This window comes from Miniopterus natalensis, chromosome 1 (assembly GCF_054644295.1).
Source record: "Miniopterus natalensis isolate mMinNat1 chromosome 1, mMinNat1.hap1, whole genome shotgun sequence".
In the NCBI taxonomy this organism is placed as follows: domain Eukaryota; kingdom Metazoa; phylum Chordata; class Mammalia; order Chiroptera; family Miniopteridae; genus Miniopterus; species Miniopterus natalensis.
The window spans coordinates 121350483-121366230 of NC_142081.1; the positions used below are offsets into that span (position 1 = coordinate 121350483).

General features: G+C 39.7%; 1 protein-coding gene across 8 annotated transcripts in view; it reads left to right on the forward strand.

The window, feature by feature from the left end:
* MLLT10 (MLLT10 histone lysine methyltransferase DOT1L cofactor) overlaps positions 1-15748 on the forward strand; it is a 240833-nt gene that overhangs the window by 7851 nt on the left and 217234 nt on the right. For 5 of the 8 annotated variants that reach the window (XM_016224700.2, XM_016224703.2, XM_016224704.2 and 2 more), the window contains exons 1-3: positions 2084-2172; positions 2309-2468; positions 5551-5630. In XM_016224700.2, coding sequence (XP_016080186.2) covers positions 2309-2468; positions 5551-5630 — 240 coding nt within the window. In that variant the 5' untranslated portion in view covers positions 2084-2172. Of the gene's footprint in view, positions 1-2083; positions 2173-2308; positions 2469-5550; positions 5631-15748 lie in introns of those variants that run through there. The other 3 variants (XM_016224701.2, XM_016224702.2, XM_016224706.2) reach the window with 3 other exon arrangements.

Genomic DNA, 15748 nt, shown 5'->3' on the forward strand with positions numbered 1-15748 from the left:
TTGACTGCAGTGTTTGAGAAGGGAAATTTCACATTGATTTTAACTTAGAGTTAACTCTTCATTAGGAGTCTGAACCTGAGCAGGAACTGGATGTAAAGTTGGTATCCTTTGTAAAAGGGTAAAGATAAAATACACAGTTAAGATACATAAAACAATAGTTTTCTCTGAAGGCACTTATAAATATCAATGACACTTTAAAGACATAATTATTATATGTGCAGAAATTTATTAATTGTTGCCATGGCCCCCAAAAGAATTTGCATTTTCTAAGCGTGTAATCTTGTAGTCACATTTCCTAACTGCACTATTAGAGCTAAAATTGAATTCTCATTTTTTGTGTGTCTCTTTAGTGTACATATTTTCCTTATCTTAAACTTTTAGATTTCCATTAGTATAGGTTTCTCACTTAGTTTTAGAATGTTTGAATAAATTTGATAATATATACTTACATGGTATTAAATCTATTATTTTTAAATAGATTTCTAGCAATTAATTTGAAATGCTACCATTATTTTTCTTCATTAGAACATCTGGAATGGAATGCTTTTAAAGCTTAAACCATTATCTTTTAGTGGCTATCCAGAGCTTGGTTTCCTTCATCCTTTAGCATTGTGTAACTCCATTTTCCAGATCTTTACTTTCTATTGCTAATTCCTGATAAACAACCATTTTGTATCTGCAAGGTATTAATTAAAGCCATGAATTTACCTTGTAACTATGCTTGTCATTTAAACAAAGTATCTACGTTCCTATTTCATGCTAAACTTTTACAATTAGACACTTTTGTCTAAAAATCAATATTAGGCTTACAAGGATACATAGGGGATAGGGCAACAGTGGAAGACTTTACAGCTCGAAACTCCTCAGTATCCAGCTAATTAATCTATTCAGACAGGCCTAATTCATTTTCTATTTGTATGTGAGGAGTGAGCCCCCGTCTTTCTACCACTTAAATGAATTAAAAAAAAAAAAATGATCTTAAATTTTCAACAGTTAAATTTGGACTACAGAGCCAGATCAGCGAAATCCTCACTCCAAATTGGACTCCAGTTTCATGGTGTTAAATTATCGCTTGATGACTGACTAGGAGAGCATGGGTTCCTTCATCTTTTAGTATCATATAACTGTATTTTCCAGATTATCACATTATATTGATAATTCCTGATTAACAAGCATTTGTACTCCTACACGGCAAGCCGAGGGTAGCTTTGGTGTTCTCTGAGTATAACCCTAACCATGCTTTTGACCTCCAGTCTGTAATGCACTTCCATTTGTCACTGGGGCCAACGTGGTATGTAAATGGGCGGCAGATCTGGTGGCACTTCCACTGGCTGAACTTTGGGTCGAGTCCAGGGGATGGGAATTGAATGGGTGGAGAGGCTGCGGCAGCACAGTGTATAGTACGGCCAACTACCTACAGGAAGCCAGGCTTCAAGGAAGCGGCATGCTTGCCCAAGCCAAGTCAGTCAAGGGCCAGTTCTCCAGGAAAAGGCCAGCAGGTAGATTCTCAGTGCACCGAGATGCCCCCGGGAAGCCCCTCTCACCAGACGCCCTCTTTCCCAGCCCTCAGCAACCTCCTTCCCTCCCCGAGGCCTCTTCCCGGCGAGCACACGCCGCCCGCGAGACCCACGCCGCCGCGGACTGCCCCAACGTCCCCGCCCTCGCGTGCGCGCCCCCGAGTCCTCCTGTTGGCGTGTTCCGGCCTCGGCGCGCCGCCGGCTCCAATCACTCCCAACCTCCAGCACACCTCGGCGGCGGCGAGCGGCGCCGGGGAGGGGAAGGCGCCGGGAGGTAGGCGCTGCCAGCCGTACGCGGCGACGCGCACGCAGGCCTCGCCTCTCCCGGCTCTTCTCTCTCACGTCGGCCGCAGGGCGGGCGCGCACGCTAAGTGACGCTCGGAGGAGGAAGCGCAGTCCCCCGTCCCCTCCCTCGCCGCCCCAGGCCCAGCGGGAGCCCCCCAGTGCGCCTGTGCGGAGGCCTACTTGATTATGTGTGCCCTCTCCGGGCTCCAGCGCTAGCCGCCGGGTGGAGGTGGGGAGGGAAGAAGACGAGGAGGAGGAGGAGGCGGCGGAGGAGGCGGAGGAGGCGGTGGAGGGGAGGTGGGGGGGTGTCAGCAAGGACATGGCTCCTGACTCCTGTGCGGAACGTGAGTGACTGAGCGGCAAAGCCCGAGTGAGCGAGCGGCCGAGCGGCGGGCGGGGGCCGGGAGCGCCGGGAGGGAGCGGGAGCGCGGGTGGCTGGCTGTGCAGCGGGGAAGCACTAACTGGCTTGCATGTGTTTTTTAATGGTCCCCCCAACTCCCTCTTAGATGGTCTCTAGCGACCGGCCCGTGTCACTGGAGGACGAGGTCTCCCATAGTATGAAGGAGATGATTGGAGGCTGTTGCGTTTGCTCAGACGAGAGAGGCTGGGCCGAGAACCCGCTGGTTTATTGCGACGGGCACGGCTGCAGCGTCGCGGTGCATCAAGGTAAACACCCAACCGCCCGCCCGGCCGAACCCGGCCTACTCCCAACCGTCACGGCTTCCCCTACCTAGGCAGCAACTGCCAGTTGCCTGCTGCCCCTCCCCCGCCCCGCCCCATTCCGCCGGCCGGGATTTGACTCCGAGGGTCCGCGGCTGGGAGCACGGGGTGTGGGCTCTGCATGTGGGAGAAAGTGCGTGTGGCCTGGACTGTCATGTGATTTGGTGCTCATTCTCTCAAGTGTCATTTGGCCCCCACTTGCGCCCGGAGCCGTGGGTCTGGAGACTTTCCGAGGCCGTGGTTGGAGGAGAAGGGGGTGCGGGGCTGTGGGGGGTGGTGGTGGTGCAGTGCGGGGGGCAGGGCTTGCGCCCCTCGGTAGTGTTACCTTGGCTGTGGGTGTGGGTTTGGGCACGTGTAGACCCCTCCCCCTTCATGCCTGCTCCGGTCTGCCGCAGTGTGTCTGGGGACTTCCTGTGGCATGGAATCAGCCTCGGAACGCCACTCATTGCTCTGGGGCGTGGGGGAGGGGGACAAGGGGTTGCCTTGCTGCTTTAGATTAGGAAGGAGGGGGGCGCCCGCTGCTGCACCCCAAGCTTTCTGGCAGAGACTCTGCTGCTTGGGACTGGGAGCTTCCAGCGGAGAAGACGGCGGAAGGTCGCCGCCGCAGTTGTGTTGCTGCAGGAGTGGCTTGGCTGAACTGGCCTGGACTGCTGAATGAGGCTGTTCATTGGCCGCATTAGGCCACTTTCTCAGCCTACTGAGTGAAGAGAAGAGGTGGTGGTACCACCAGTGATTTGGGAGCATCTTAGTTTATTTCTGGGTGTTCCCACTGGGTGAGTTTTTTGGATATACAAAAAGCCGAGGAAACTAATAAGACAGTTCTCTGGACATTGACATTTCATGTGGTAAAGAATTGAGGCTAAATCTAGGTACTTTTTCGGTGGCTCTTGTACTCTCCCTATTATTCTCCAATACGCCTCATTCCCATTTCAGGATCTAGCATGGAGTGATGGATGTGTGGGACTAAAGTGCATTCTTTAGAGTGGAATCTCAGAACTGGAGACTGGGAAGGGAGACTTAGGAGGTAGTGAATTAACCTAAGAATGCAGTTATTCCCATTTTCTTTCTTTTTTTTTTAAGAGTTTTTTTTAAAATGTATCTTTATTGATTTCAGAGAGAGGAAGGGAGAGGGAAGGGAGAGAGAGAGAGAGAAACATCAATGATGAGAGAGTCATTGATCCGCTGCAGCCTGCAACCGGGGCATGTGCCCTGACTGAGAATCGAACCCCAATCTCCTGGATCCTAGGTCCACGCTCAACCGCCGAGCCACGCCCAGCTGGGCCCCATTTTCTTTTAACGAATAGCAAAGTTGCACAGCTTCCTTTAAGGAGTAAAATGTCAAAACTAGATACTGATTTTGAGAACTTAGAAAACTGGTATATAGTAATTGCATTCCAGCGTTTATTGGCATTTATGGAGGTATTTCTTATGAATTGGTTGATGAATTGTCAGGTGTTTTGTTTTGTTTTTTTTTGTTAATCCTCACCTGAGGATATCTTTTCCATTGGTTTTCTGAGACAGTAGCAGGGAGGGAAGGAAGAAGAGAGAAACATGGATGTGAGAGAGACATGGATTGGTTGCCTCCTGCAGGCCCAGGTGACGGGGAGCTAATCTGCAACAGATGCACTGCCCCTGACATTTCCCTGTGCAGGCCAGTGCTCTAACCACTGAACAACAGGGGCCAGGACAATTAACAGGTTTTGATAAGTAATCTCATCTCAATATAGAGGATGTTCATTTAAGTCATAAAATTTTTTCTAAAGTTAAAATTTTCTTCTCTACAAGTACTACATGAGTGTTTTTGGACACTCCTGTAGTGTTTCTTGGCTGATAGGATGTTTTCACTCTGACATTTACAATTTTTATTTTTATTTTTAAAAAGTATGTCTTTATTGATTTCAGAGAGGGGAAGAGAGAGATAGAAACATCAATGATGAGAGTAAGTTGGCTGCCTTCTGCAGGCCCCCTTTTGGGGATTGAGCCTGCAACCCTGGCATGTGCCCTGACCTGGTATCCATCTTGGATCCTAGGTGGATGCTCAACCGCTGAGCCACTCCAGCCGGGCTGACATTTACAATTTTTAAAAGGGATTAGGAGTTTAGCTTTTGGAGATTTAAAAATTTGTGCTGATTTTATATTCTTTAAGTGATTTCCAATATTTAAGATATTTTCAAGTTTCCTTCGAGCATGCTCATACAAGAATGTCAATTGGATATTAGTGTTTTTAGGTTTTGGGAAAGATTTCAATTTTGAGATAATTAAATATTAAACAATTTGAAAAAAACAACTAGACTTAGATATGTGATATATATTAATATTACTTGTTGGAACATTCACGTATATTTAGAAATGTGCACTTCTTAGAAATAACAGCTTTATTGAGATGTGACTCACACACCATACAATTCACCCGTTTAAAGTGTACAATTCATGGATGTTGTGTATTTTCACAGAGTTTTGCAGCCACTACCACAATCAATTTTAGAACATTGTCACCACCCTAACAAGAAACCTTGTACTCCCCATTTCTACTCCTTAGACAACAACTAATCTACTTTCTGTCTCTATAGATTTGCCTATTCTGGAAGCATTTCACTTTTACATTTCATTTTCTTTTTTGCAATATCTCATGCTCATTTTGAAAGGTGATTTGGAAATATTTTCATTAGACATACCTAAAATGCTTTTAAACTGCAGGATATTGGAATGAATTAATGAATTTCTGAATTAGTTTATGTAAAAAATGTAATGTGTTAAATTTTATCTAATATTCTTCCCATTATGAAAGAATAAATAATTAAAATTGTAATGTTTATGCTTAAGTGAAATAACGAGACTGGCATTTTTAACATTTTTATTATGTCATGTAATTTCTAGTAGGTAATATATGTGTTAAATATAAATATAAAATGTTTTAATTCTCTACAAACAGGTTTACATTAATAGTTTGAGAGGTAATTGAAAGGGTATTTGATTTTCCATAATTCTTTATTCTTAACATAATTTAAAATATTTTATTTCCCAACAGCTTGCTATGGCATTGTTCAAGTACCCACTGGACCATGGTTTTGCAGGAAGTGTGAATCTCAGGAGAGAGCAGCCAGAGTGGTAAGGACTGTTTATGAAAAACATTAAAATACTTCACTGAGTAGCTTAGGATGCTCCATACTCGTGTTTCAGTTTGAAGGGTTGTCAGTGTTTTGTTCAAATATTGAATATGGGGCAAACATTGACTTACAGTTTTAAACCAATTTTATAAAATCTGAAAAAGATATTGAACAACATAAGTATATATTGATGGATACTTTAAGCAGATAAAATATAAAGTTGTATTTGGATTTATAAGCCCTACCTACTGGTTTGAAGGTTAAATTGGATAATCATAGTTAGAATATGACAGTAGGACATAAGGAAGTTATACTGATAATTCTGCCAAGTTCTTTTTAATGAATAAAAAACACAAGAATTTAGCAATTCATATTCTTTTTACTATGTCTGCACATGTATAGTTTAATTTTGAATGCTCAGTATTTTCAGACATTCAGTCCCTTTGGCAAAGCAACATAAAGATCTTCGTTTTTTTACTTAGCTGGCTACCTTCTTTCTGAACACTTTGTAAACCTCTTATAAAAATGAGGGAGGAATATTTATTCTTTATGGCTAAAAGCATTTTTCCAGTTGAACTTCTGGGTCTATCAGGGAGAAATAGATTTACTCTTAATCATATAAAAGCATTACCATTTGCAGTGTTATAGCTCCTTCCTTTTGGTGTTGACTAGAGAACCTGACAGAAGGTGGAAAAAAAAAATTCAACTTCTCCACGTGTATAGTAGAAGTGGAATCTTATTTTTGCCTGATCAAATGGCTGAGTAGCCTATTTAGGTTTGTGAAATTCAGAGCAATATTCTATTGATGTTTTGTGTGAGTGCGAAAATGCACTGTAGCAGAATTATAGCCATTGTTCTAATTTTACCATAATGGGAATTAACAAATGGAGGGTGAAGTCAATCATAAGAATTTTAAAACTTGATGTGGTAGCATATATAGGTATACTCTTCTATTTTTTTGCCTCTTTGTAGCATGTTATGATTTGGGGTTGAGCCACTAATCAAAGGAAGTTACGCTTTAATTTATTGGTAAACAATGACAGTTAAGGTGAGGCTCTTCCAGAGGTGTCATAATAGATTCATGGCCAGAGGAAGATTAGAAAATAGGAAAGGTGATATCAGCAGAGGGAGGGTAAAGGTGTGAACGGGAGTGGTAAAACAGCAGCATTATTTGCCTCAAGTTCCACCTGTTGCCTGTTTTTATTCCTTTATCCTCTCTTAAGGGCATGGTCAAGATACTAAGGTGAATAAGTTATCATAAAAATTATGTTGGTTGATGCGTTTTTGTTTTAAAGTTTTAAAAAATTTTATTTATTGATTTTGGGGGGGGAGAGAGAAAAGAGGGAAGGATGGAGGGAGGGAGGGAAAGAGAAAGGGAGAGAAAGAAGGAAACATTGATCTGGTTGTTCCACTTATTTATGCATTCATTGGTTGATTTTTGTATGTGCGCTGACCCGGGATTGAACCTGTAACCTATCCGGACGGTGCTCTGACCAACTGAGCTACCTGGCCAGGGCTGGAGGATGCATTTTATTTCAGCTTTATTTGATGAGATATGGAGGCAGTTAAAGGTATTAAAGAAGAGGCACGACCTCCTCTAAATTCCTGTAGTGTACAGTTGCAAAAGTTAGGGTCCTTGTAAGAAACAAAAACTTATTCCAAGCTAAAATAAGTCAAGAAAGGGCATTTTATTATAAGGATAAAGGAGCTAAGAACCAGAACATGGAAGTGTATGCATGACCTAGAAAGGGAATTGAATTAGTCTTCATCTTATTTCTGCTGTTCTCTATGTCTGTTTCATTCTTTCTGCAGATTTTCTCTGCTGCTTTCTACAACAATAGTTAATTTTTTTGACTGTTTACTATCCGTCAGATACTGTGCTAACTGTTCTATATAAATTATCTCCTTTAATCATCCTATTAAATTTGTGAGGTAGATATTCTGTTATTCTCATTTTATGGATAACGACAGCATAGTTTTAAGAGCAGTACATATCTAGTTGGAGTCTGGGCTTTGAATAATCTTCCAATTACCATGTTATATGTTGCCTCCTGTGGTGAAAGATGGCCATACTTCAGCTCCTAATATTTTCTACGTTCTGTATCAAGAGTTTAAATCTCAGTCTGAATCTCATGATCCTTTGGAAAAACCCCCAAAAACTTCCAGCTTGGCTTGGTTGAGGTGCCTATATCACGAGTTGGCCATGGCGAGACAATACGGTTGAGTGGTTCAGACACACAGATCTCTGTGGTTTTGGGATAGCTCACTTCTCACAGAAAGTGGAATTATGAACTGGTGGCACCTTGACAGATATTACAGAGTAAAAAAATCCAGAATAATGAAACAGTATTTTCAGACAAGTAGTTTGGTGGCAATAGGATGGATTATTTTTTTAATCCTTACCCGAGGATATTTTTTCTATTGCTTTTTAGAGAGAGTAGAAGGGAGAGAGAGGGAAAAAAACATCGATGTGAGAGAGACACATCGATTGGTTGCCTCCTGCATGTGCCCCAACTTGGGCTGGGGATCAAGCCTGCAACCAAGGTATGTGCCCTTGGCTGGAATAGAATCCGAGACCTTTCAGTTTTCAGGCTGACACTCTAACCACTGAGCCAACTGGCTAAGGCTAGAATGCATTTGAAAGGGGAAGTTAGAAATGTAAAGACTAGGATACTATTAGTATAAATATGTAAGAGTAGAAAGAAAGGGAGTAGAAAGGAAGGAAGGGAGAATTTTGATAAAATGACAGAAATGGATGTTGGGTAAAGGAAAGGGAATGATCAAAGATCTTGAAATGTCAAAGTTGATCACTGGGGGAATGGTGATATTGATAGTAATAGAGTAACAGTAATAGAGGAAGGAGAGCAAAATTGAAGAGTAAGAAAATTTTTGTTTTGGGCACATTGGTTTTGATGCTGCTAGGATTTTTCATTGGAAATTTATGATTAAAATAATGGAGTCAGGTTAAAGTTAGAGCTACATAGAAGGAAGACTGGGAACTAAATTACTATTTTTTTGTTAGAGAAAAGGAAAGTAAAGACAGGACTGTGGTGAATACTCACATGTGGGAGACTAAGAGAACAGGATACCAAGGATGGATAATGAACTGTCAGGAAGGGAGAATCTGCAGCTACAATAGCAACACAGACAGTTGGTTTTTCAGGAAAGAATAGTTGATAGTGACATTGCTGCCAAGGATGCTGGACTAAGAAAAGTTCTTGAGACAGCAATTATAGTTCCCTGGTTTGGGCAGAATGCTAGTTATAGGACATTGTAGAATTAGATTGAATTTTGAACAAGTAAGGAAAGAGGAAATAAAAGTAGAGTTGAAGGAAAGTTTGGTTGGTTTTTAAGGGAAGCTCTTTATAGATAGACATTCATTGTTTAGGGAAAGCACTTGAATTGCTTTATATATGCCAAGTATGAATATGTATTTTTGCTGAAAATTTTTTATTGCCCTTACACTGTTTACTGGTTATTATCATAGTGTTTAGGGGTTAAAATACTTACTGATGACTATTTTTGTATTTAATGTGTATTTGTCATTCTTAATTACCACAGGTTGAAGAGATTTACTAGAAATTTTATCTACTAATATAATTTCAGTCTGATACAGAGATATTTCAATCTGATACAGGATATTTTATATTTTAAATATTCTACTTTGAAAACATGTTGAGAATGGATTGTGCAAAAAAATAAAGTGGCCAAAAACCAATTAAGAATTTGCTACTTAGATATTGCTATTCTAGCTCTAAATGAAAGACTATTCCTTTCCTACCGAGGGTGAGCTGTAATTCCTTTCTACTATTCTGCCTCTTTTTATTGCAGTTCTTCCTGGTTTCTTACATTGTTAGAAACTGCTGGATGGAATCAAAAGTAAAGGTTTTAGGATTGATCTAGGGTTTTCCTATTTTTTAAAAAAATTTTTGCTTAATGAAGCTTTGTAATCACTATAAATCTATAAAACTATATGAATTATGTACTTAATGATATTAATTATATTTATATTTAATTTCACTAAAATTATATTAATGTACATTTAATTATTACAAATAGTTCTGAACAATATAGAACATAAAATGAATACATATGTATTCCCCACGCAGAATGAACAAATGTTACTTCTTCATATTTGCTTCAAACCTTCCCTTCTACTTAAAACAAATAATAAAAGATTAAGTTGAAGTACTTTCTGTACTCTCCTCAGTCTGAGTCCACCGTTATCCTTCAGTGTCTACCCTTGTATATAGATTTTTTCTTCCCAATTTTACTGAGATACAATTGGCATATAACATTATATTAGTTTAAGGTCTACAACATAATAATATATTGTATCAAAATGACTACCACAATAAGTTTAGTTAACATTCATTATTCACCTCACATAGTTGCAGATATTTTTCCCATTGATGAGAACTAAGATTTGCTACTGTTAGCAGACTTTCAAATATACAACACTGTATTGTTAATTATAGTTATCATATTGTACCTTATATCACCAGGACTTGACTTAAAACCAGGCGTTTTTACCTTTTGACTACCTTCACCCATTTTCCCCACCTGCCACATGCTGCCTCTGGCAACCGCCAGTCTGTTCTCTGTTTCTATGAGTTTGGTTTCTTTAGATCCACAAATAAGTGAGATCATACAGCTTTGTCTTTCTCTGTTTGACTTGTTTCACTTAGCATAATGCCTTCAAGATACATCTGTGTTGAAGCAGGATTGTCTCCTTTTTTATGGCCGAATAATATTCCTTTGTATGTATATACCAAATCTGTGTTCTAATACAGTACATGCATATATCCATAAACACCATCCAGTATTGTATTATTTTACAGGAATGGCATTCCATACTGTATATGCGTTCTTCAACTTATAGTTACATTGATACGTAACTGACTGGCTCATTCTTTTTATCTGCTTTTTAGTATTCTGTCACAGACTATACCATAATTTAATTCCCTTATTGATTTTCATTTAGGTTTCCAGTTTTTCACAAATAGTGCTGCAATGAACATTCTTATAAATACAGTGAAGCTTGGTATTTTAAAGATACAGTCTGAAAATCTGTATTAATTGGCAAGTTTAATTTGTTTACATTTATAGTAATGACTGATACATTTGGGTTTATTTCTAAAATTTTTTTTACCTATTTACCATACTGTTTTCCTTCCTTTTTTCATGTCATCTAAGTGAATATTCTTTATTCCTTTAAAAAAAAAAATCCTGTTCTGATATGAAGGTTATTCTATTTTTAGTGTTTGCTTTTAAAATACTAAAGTTTAATGTTCATACTTTATATTTTTCTAAAATTAATTTCTGTACTCCTTTTGAACAAAGCCCAGGACCTTAGGATCACTTTTATTCCCTCTCTATCTTTTCCTTGCAATAGCTGTGATTGTTGTCTGTTTTGTACTTCCACCTTATTATTTTACTTTTTTTGTTAATCCTCATCTGAGGATATTTTTTCCATTGATTTTTAGAGAGAGTGGAAGGGAGGGATGGAGAGAGAGAAACATTGATGTGAGAGAGACACATCAATTTGTTGCCTCTGTCATGCACCCTGACCTGGGCCAGGGAATGTACCCACAACCCAGGTATGAGGCTGTGACCCTTCCATGCTTGGCCTGATGCTCTTCCACTGAGCCACATTGGCCAGGGTCCACCTTATTTTTAATCTCCCAAATTAGTAGTTGTGTTTTTTTAAATAATCATCTATAATTTAGACTTAACATTACTGAGATTTTTGCCTAACCCAGTTCTCTTGCTGCTTTATGGCTCATTTTGAAAAGTTTTGTTTTTTTTCCAGGGTCTGTGGCTAGTAAGTAGTAAGCAAGCTATATTAGTCTTTTTATGTCTAAAAGTATCATTATTTTATGCTCTGGTGTGCTACTTTGAATTCTAGGGTAATAGTTGTTTTCCTATAACTAAGGTTTTATTCTAGCTTGTTTTCTGGTATCTGTGAGAATAGGAAATATGTTGGTAGTTTGTTTATCCTGCTTGAGAGTTGATCTGCTTTTTCATTCTGAGGATTGAATGTTTTTCTTCCATTTTGGAAAATTTTCTGCTCTATATTTTCAAATATCACCTTCCCATTATATTTTCTTTTCCTGAAACTGTTACTTACGTGTATGCTTGGGATTCCTGTTTTTTCTTTTTTTAATTTTTAAAATTTTTAAAACTTTTTAATGTTTTGTTATTTTTATTGTTGAGACCATTACACATGTCCCCTTTTTAACCTGATAGATCCCCTCCACCCCACATCCATCCCACCCCCAGGCCCTCCCCACACCAATGTCCATGTCCATGGGCTATGCCCATAAACATACAGGTCCCTGATTAATCTCTCTCCACCCACACCCCCCCTCCCCCCCTTCCCTCTGAGATCTCTCAGTTTGTTCCATGCTTCTATGTCTCTGGATCCATTTTGTTCATCAGTTTATTTTGTTTATTATATTCCACATATAAGTGAGATCATGTGGTACTTGTCTTTCTCTGACTGGCTTATTTCACTTAGCATAATACTTTCTAGTTCTCTTTATGCTGTGCCAAAGGCTAAAAGGTCCTTCCTTTTTACAGCTGCATAGTATTCCATAGTGTAAATGTGCCACAGCTTTTTTATCCACTCATCTACTGATGGGCACTTGGACTGTTTCCAAATCTTAGCTATTGTATATTGCACTGCTATGAACATAGGGGTCTATAAGTTCTTTGGGATTGGTGTTTGGGGGCCTGTTTTTTCTTCATGTTTTTTAATTTCTCTTTCATATTTTCAGTTATCTCTCTATTACAGATAATCCCTTTAGTTCTGGCTCCAAGTTTATGTTTATTGTTAATCCAGTCAATGGATTTCTTGTTTCTGAATAAATCCAATCTAGAATTTCTATTATTTTTTATTTTTCAATTGTTGCTTTTTAAAAAAAATAGTATCTTGCTATTATTTCTTTATAGATTATATGCTTTCCTTTATTTATTTGAACATTTAAAACCTACTTTTTTTAAAAACAATTTTAGAGAGAGGAAGGGGGAAGAGAGAGAAAGAGAGAAAGAAACATTGATTTGTTTGTGTCCTGACCAGGGATCCAACCCTTAACCTTGGTGTATGGGGATGGCGCTCTAACCAACTGAGCTTCCTGGCTAGGACCGGAAAACCTACTTATTTTAAAACTCCTCAGAGATTTTGGAAGTCTTTTTTTTGTTTTGTTTAACTCTGGAGGTAGATGTCTTCATATAATTTGTAATTTTTGACTGTGAGCTAATCTTCAAGATTTTTTTGGTCTTCCTCAAGATTCCTGTTCCTCTAACCTGAATTTGTGAAGCTGTTGCTGTGGGAGTGTTTGCCTTTGCTCTCTGTTAATACTTGCCTTTGAGCCCAGCTGGGGGTGGCTCAGAGGTTGAGCATTGACCTAGGATCCAGGAGATTGGGGTTTGATTCCTTGTCAGGGCACCTGCATGGGTTGCAGGCGCAATCCCCAGTGCAGGAGGCAGCCGATCAGTGACGGTTCTCTCATCATTGATGTTTCTATCTCTCCTCCCTTCCTCTCTGAAATCAATAAAGATATATTTAAAAAAAAGAAAAGAATTGCCTTTGACTGTTAGTAAAGACCAGATTACAATTGCTTGTACAAAATAGGAATTTACAAATTCTTTTATTTAAGAGGAGTTCAGAAAGACTTAAACGTTTTGTGACAGCTCTGTGAAGTCACTAGGGATTAGACTTTTTTTTGTTTTCCTATTGTACCAACCAACCTTAGCACATGTTTTTCATTTTCAGGGTTATCCCAGTTATAGCATGGCAGGTGGAACTATAGTCATTGTGACTGGAGAATGAAGTTCCAGGCAGAAAGAAGAGGGAGGGTAAAGTTAAAGTGGTTCTTTCTCCAGCTGAATTATCCTCTTAAACAAGTTTTCCTGGAAGCCCCACTCAACAGTATATACTTTTTTTAAAAAAAATAATTAATTTTTATTTTTTAAAATTTTATTATTGTTTAAAATATTACAGATGTCCCTTTTTCTCCCCAATGACCCATTCCACCCTGTTCCTTCCCCCTCCTAGTCCCTCTCCCCACCATTGTCCATGTCCTTGGGTTGTGTATATATGCACATAAATTCTTTGGTTACTCTCTCCCCCTCCACCCACCCGCCCTCCTCCATCCCTCTGACATTCATCAGTTTCATCTATGCTTCCATGTCATTGAATCTATTCTGTTCATCAGTTTATTAAGTTCTTTAGATTCCACGTATAAGCGAGATCATGTGATACTTGTCTTTCGCTGCCTGGCTTATTTCACTTAGCATAATTTTCTCCAGGTCCATCCATACTGTCCCAAAGGGTACGAGATTCTTCTTCTTTACAGCTGCATAGTATTCCATGGTGTAAATGTCCCACAGCTTTTTTATCCACTCATCTACTGATGGGCACTTGGGCTGTTTCCAGATCTCATCTATTGTAAACTGTGCTGCTATGAACATCGGAGTACATACATTCTTTCTGATGAATGTTTCAGGATTCTTAGGATACATTCCTAGGAGTGGAATCATTGGGTCAAATGGCAGCTCCATTTTTAATTTTTTGAGGAACCTCCATACTGTTTTCCATAGTGGCTGCACCAGTCTGCATTCCCACCAGCAGTGTACTAGGGTTCCCCTTTCTCCACACCCTCGCCAGCACATGTCGTTTGTTGATTTGTTGATGGCAGCCATTCTGACAGATGTGAAGTGATACCTCATTGTGGTTTTAATTTGCATCTCTCTGATGATTAGTGACGTTGAGCATTTTCTCATGTGTCTCTTGGCCATCTGTATGTCCTCTTTGGAGAAGTGTCTATTTAAGTCCTTTGCCCATTTCTTAATTGGGTGGTTTGTCTTCCTCTTGCTGAGTGCTATGAGTTCTTTGTACACTTTGGAAATTATCCCCTTATCAGATTCATCCTTGGCAAATATGTTTTCCCAGGCCGTGGGGTTCTTTTATATTTTGAGGCTGTTTTCTTTTGCTGTGCAGAAGCTTTTTAGTTTGATGTAGTCCCATATGTTTATTTTTTCCTTTGTTTCTCTTGCCCTAGGAGATGTATCTGTGAAAAGTCCACTACGTGGGATGCCTGTGACTTTACTGCCTATGTTTTCTTCCAGGATTTTTATGGTTTCGTGACTTACATTTAAGTCTTTTATCCATTTTGAGTTTCTTTTTGTGTATGGTGAAAGTTGGTGGTCTAGTTTCATTCTTTTGCATGTATCTGTCCAATTTTCCCAGCACCACTTATTGAAGAGACTGTCTTTACTCCATTGGATACTCTTGCCTCCTTTGTCAAATATTAACTGACCATAATGGCGTGGGTCTATTTCTGGGGTCTCTGTACTGTACCACTGATCTATATGCCTGTTGTTGTACCAATACCAGGCCGTTTGATGACAGGGGCTTTGTAATTTAGTTTGAAGTCTGGTAATGTGATCCCTCCCACTCTGTTCTTTTTTCTCAAGATGGCTGCAGCTATTCGCAGTCTTTTTTGGTTCCATATAATTTTTCAAAATGTTTGTTTTAGGTCTGTGAAATATGCTCAACAGTATATACTTAAGTTTACTGGCTCTTAATTGTTAGACTGGAAAATATGGGCCCATTGGTGAACTCAGTAAAATCAGAGAGTTCATTCTCTTAGCCTAGGCTTAAGTGTCCTGTTTTCTTAGGGTGACTCATCTATTCAAGTCTAGAATAGGCATCTAACTTTGGTGCATGCTTCTCTAGTCTTAGTCATCCAGGCCATGTTTTTCTAGTACAGCTTTCCCCTTTGGTGGTAGGAATAGGCCCTTACCAGTTCCAGTCCTTATCCAGGGAGGCCAGTTAGAGCTTCTGGACATTTAGGGTCCATGCTGGTGTCACAGTCAATCTGAACTTCTAAGGTTTACTATCTAATATCATCATTGACTGCTTCAGTTTCAACTAATGTTCATTCTTTTAGCTTTTAAGTTCATTTTTTCCCCCCCTTACCCGAGGATATTTTTTTCCATTCCTTTTTAGAGAGAATGGAAGGGAGACTGAGAGATAGAAACATTGATGTGAGAGAGACACATTGATGGGTTGCCTCCTACTTGAGTGCTGACTGAGGCTGGGGATTGAACCTG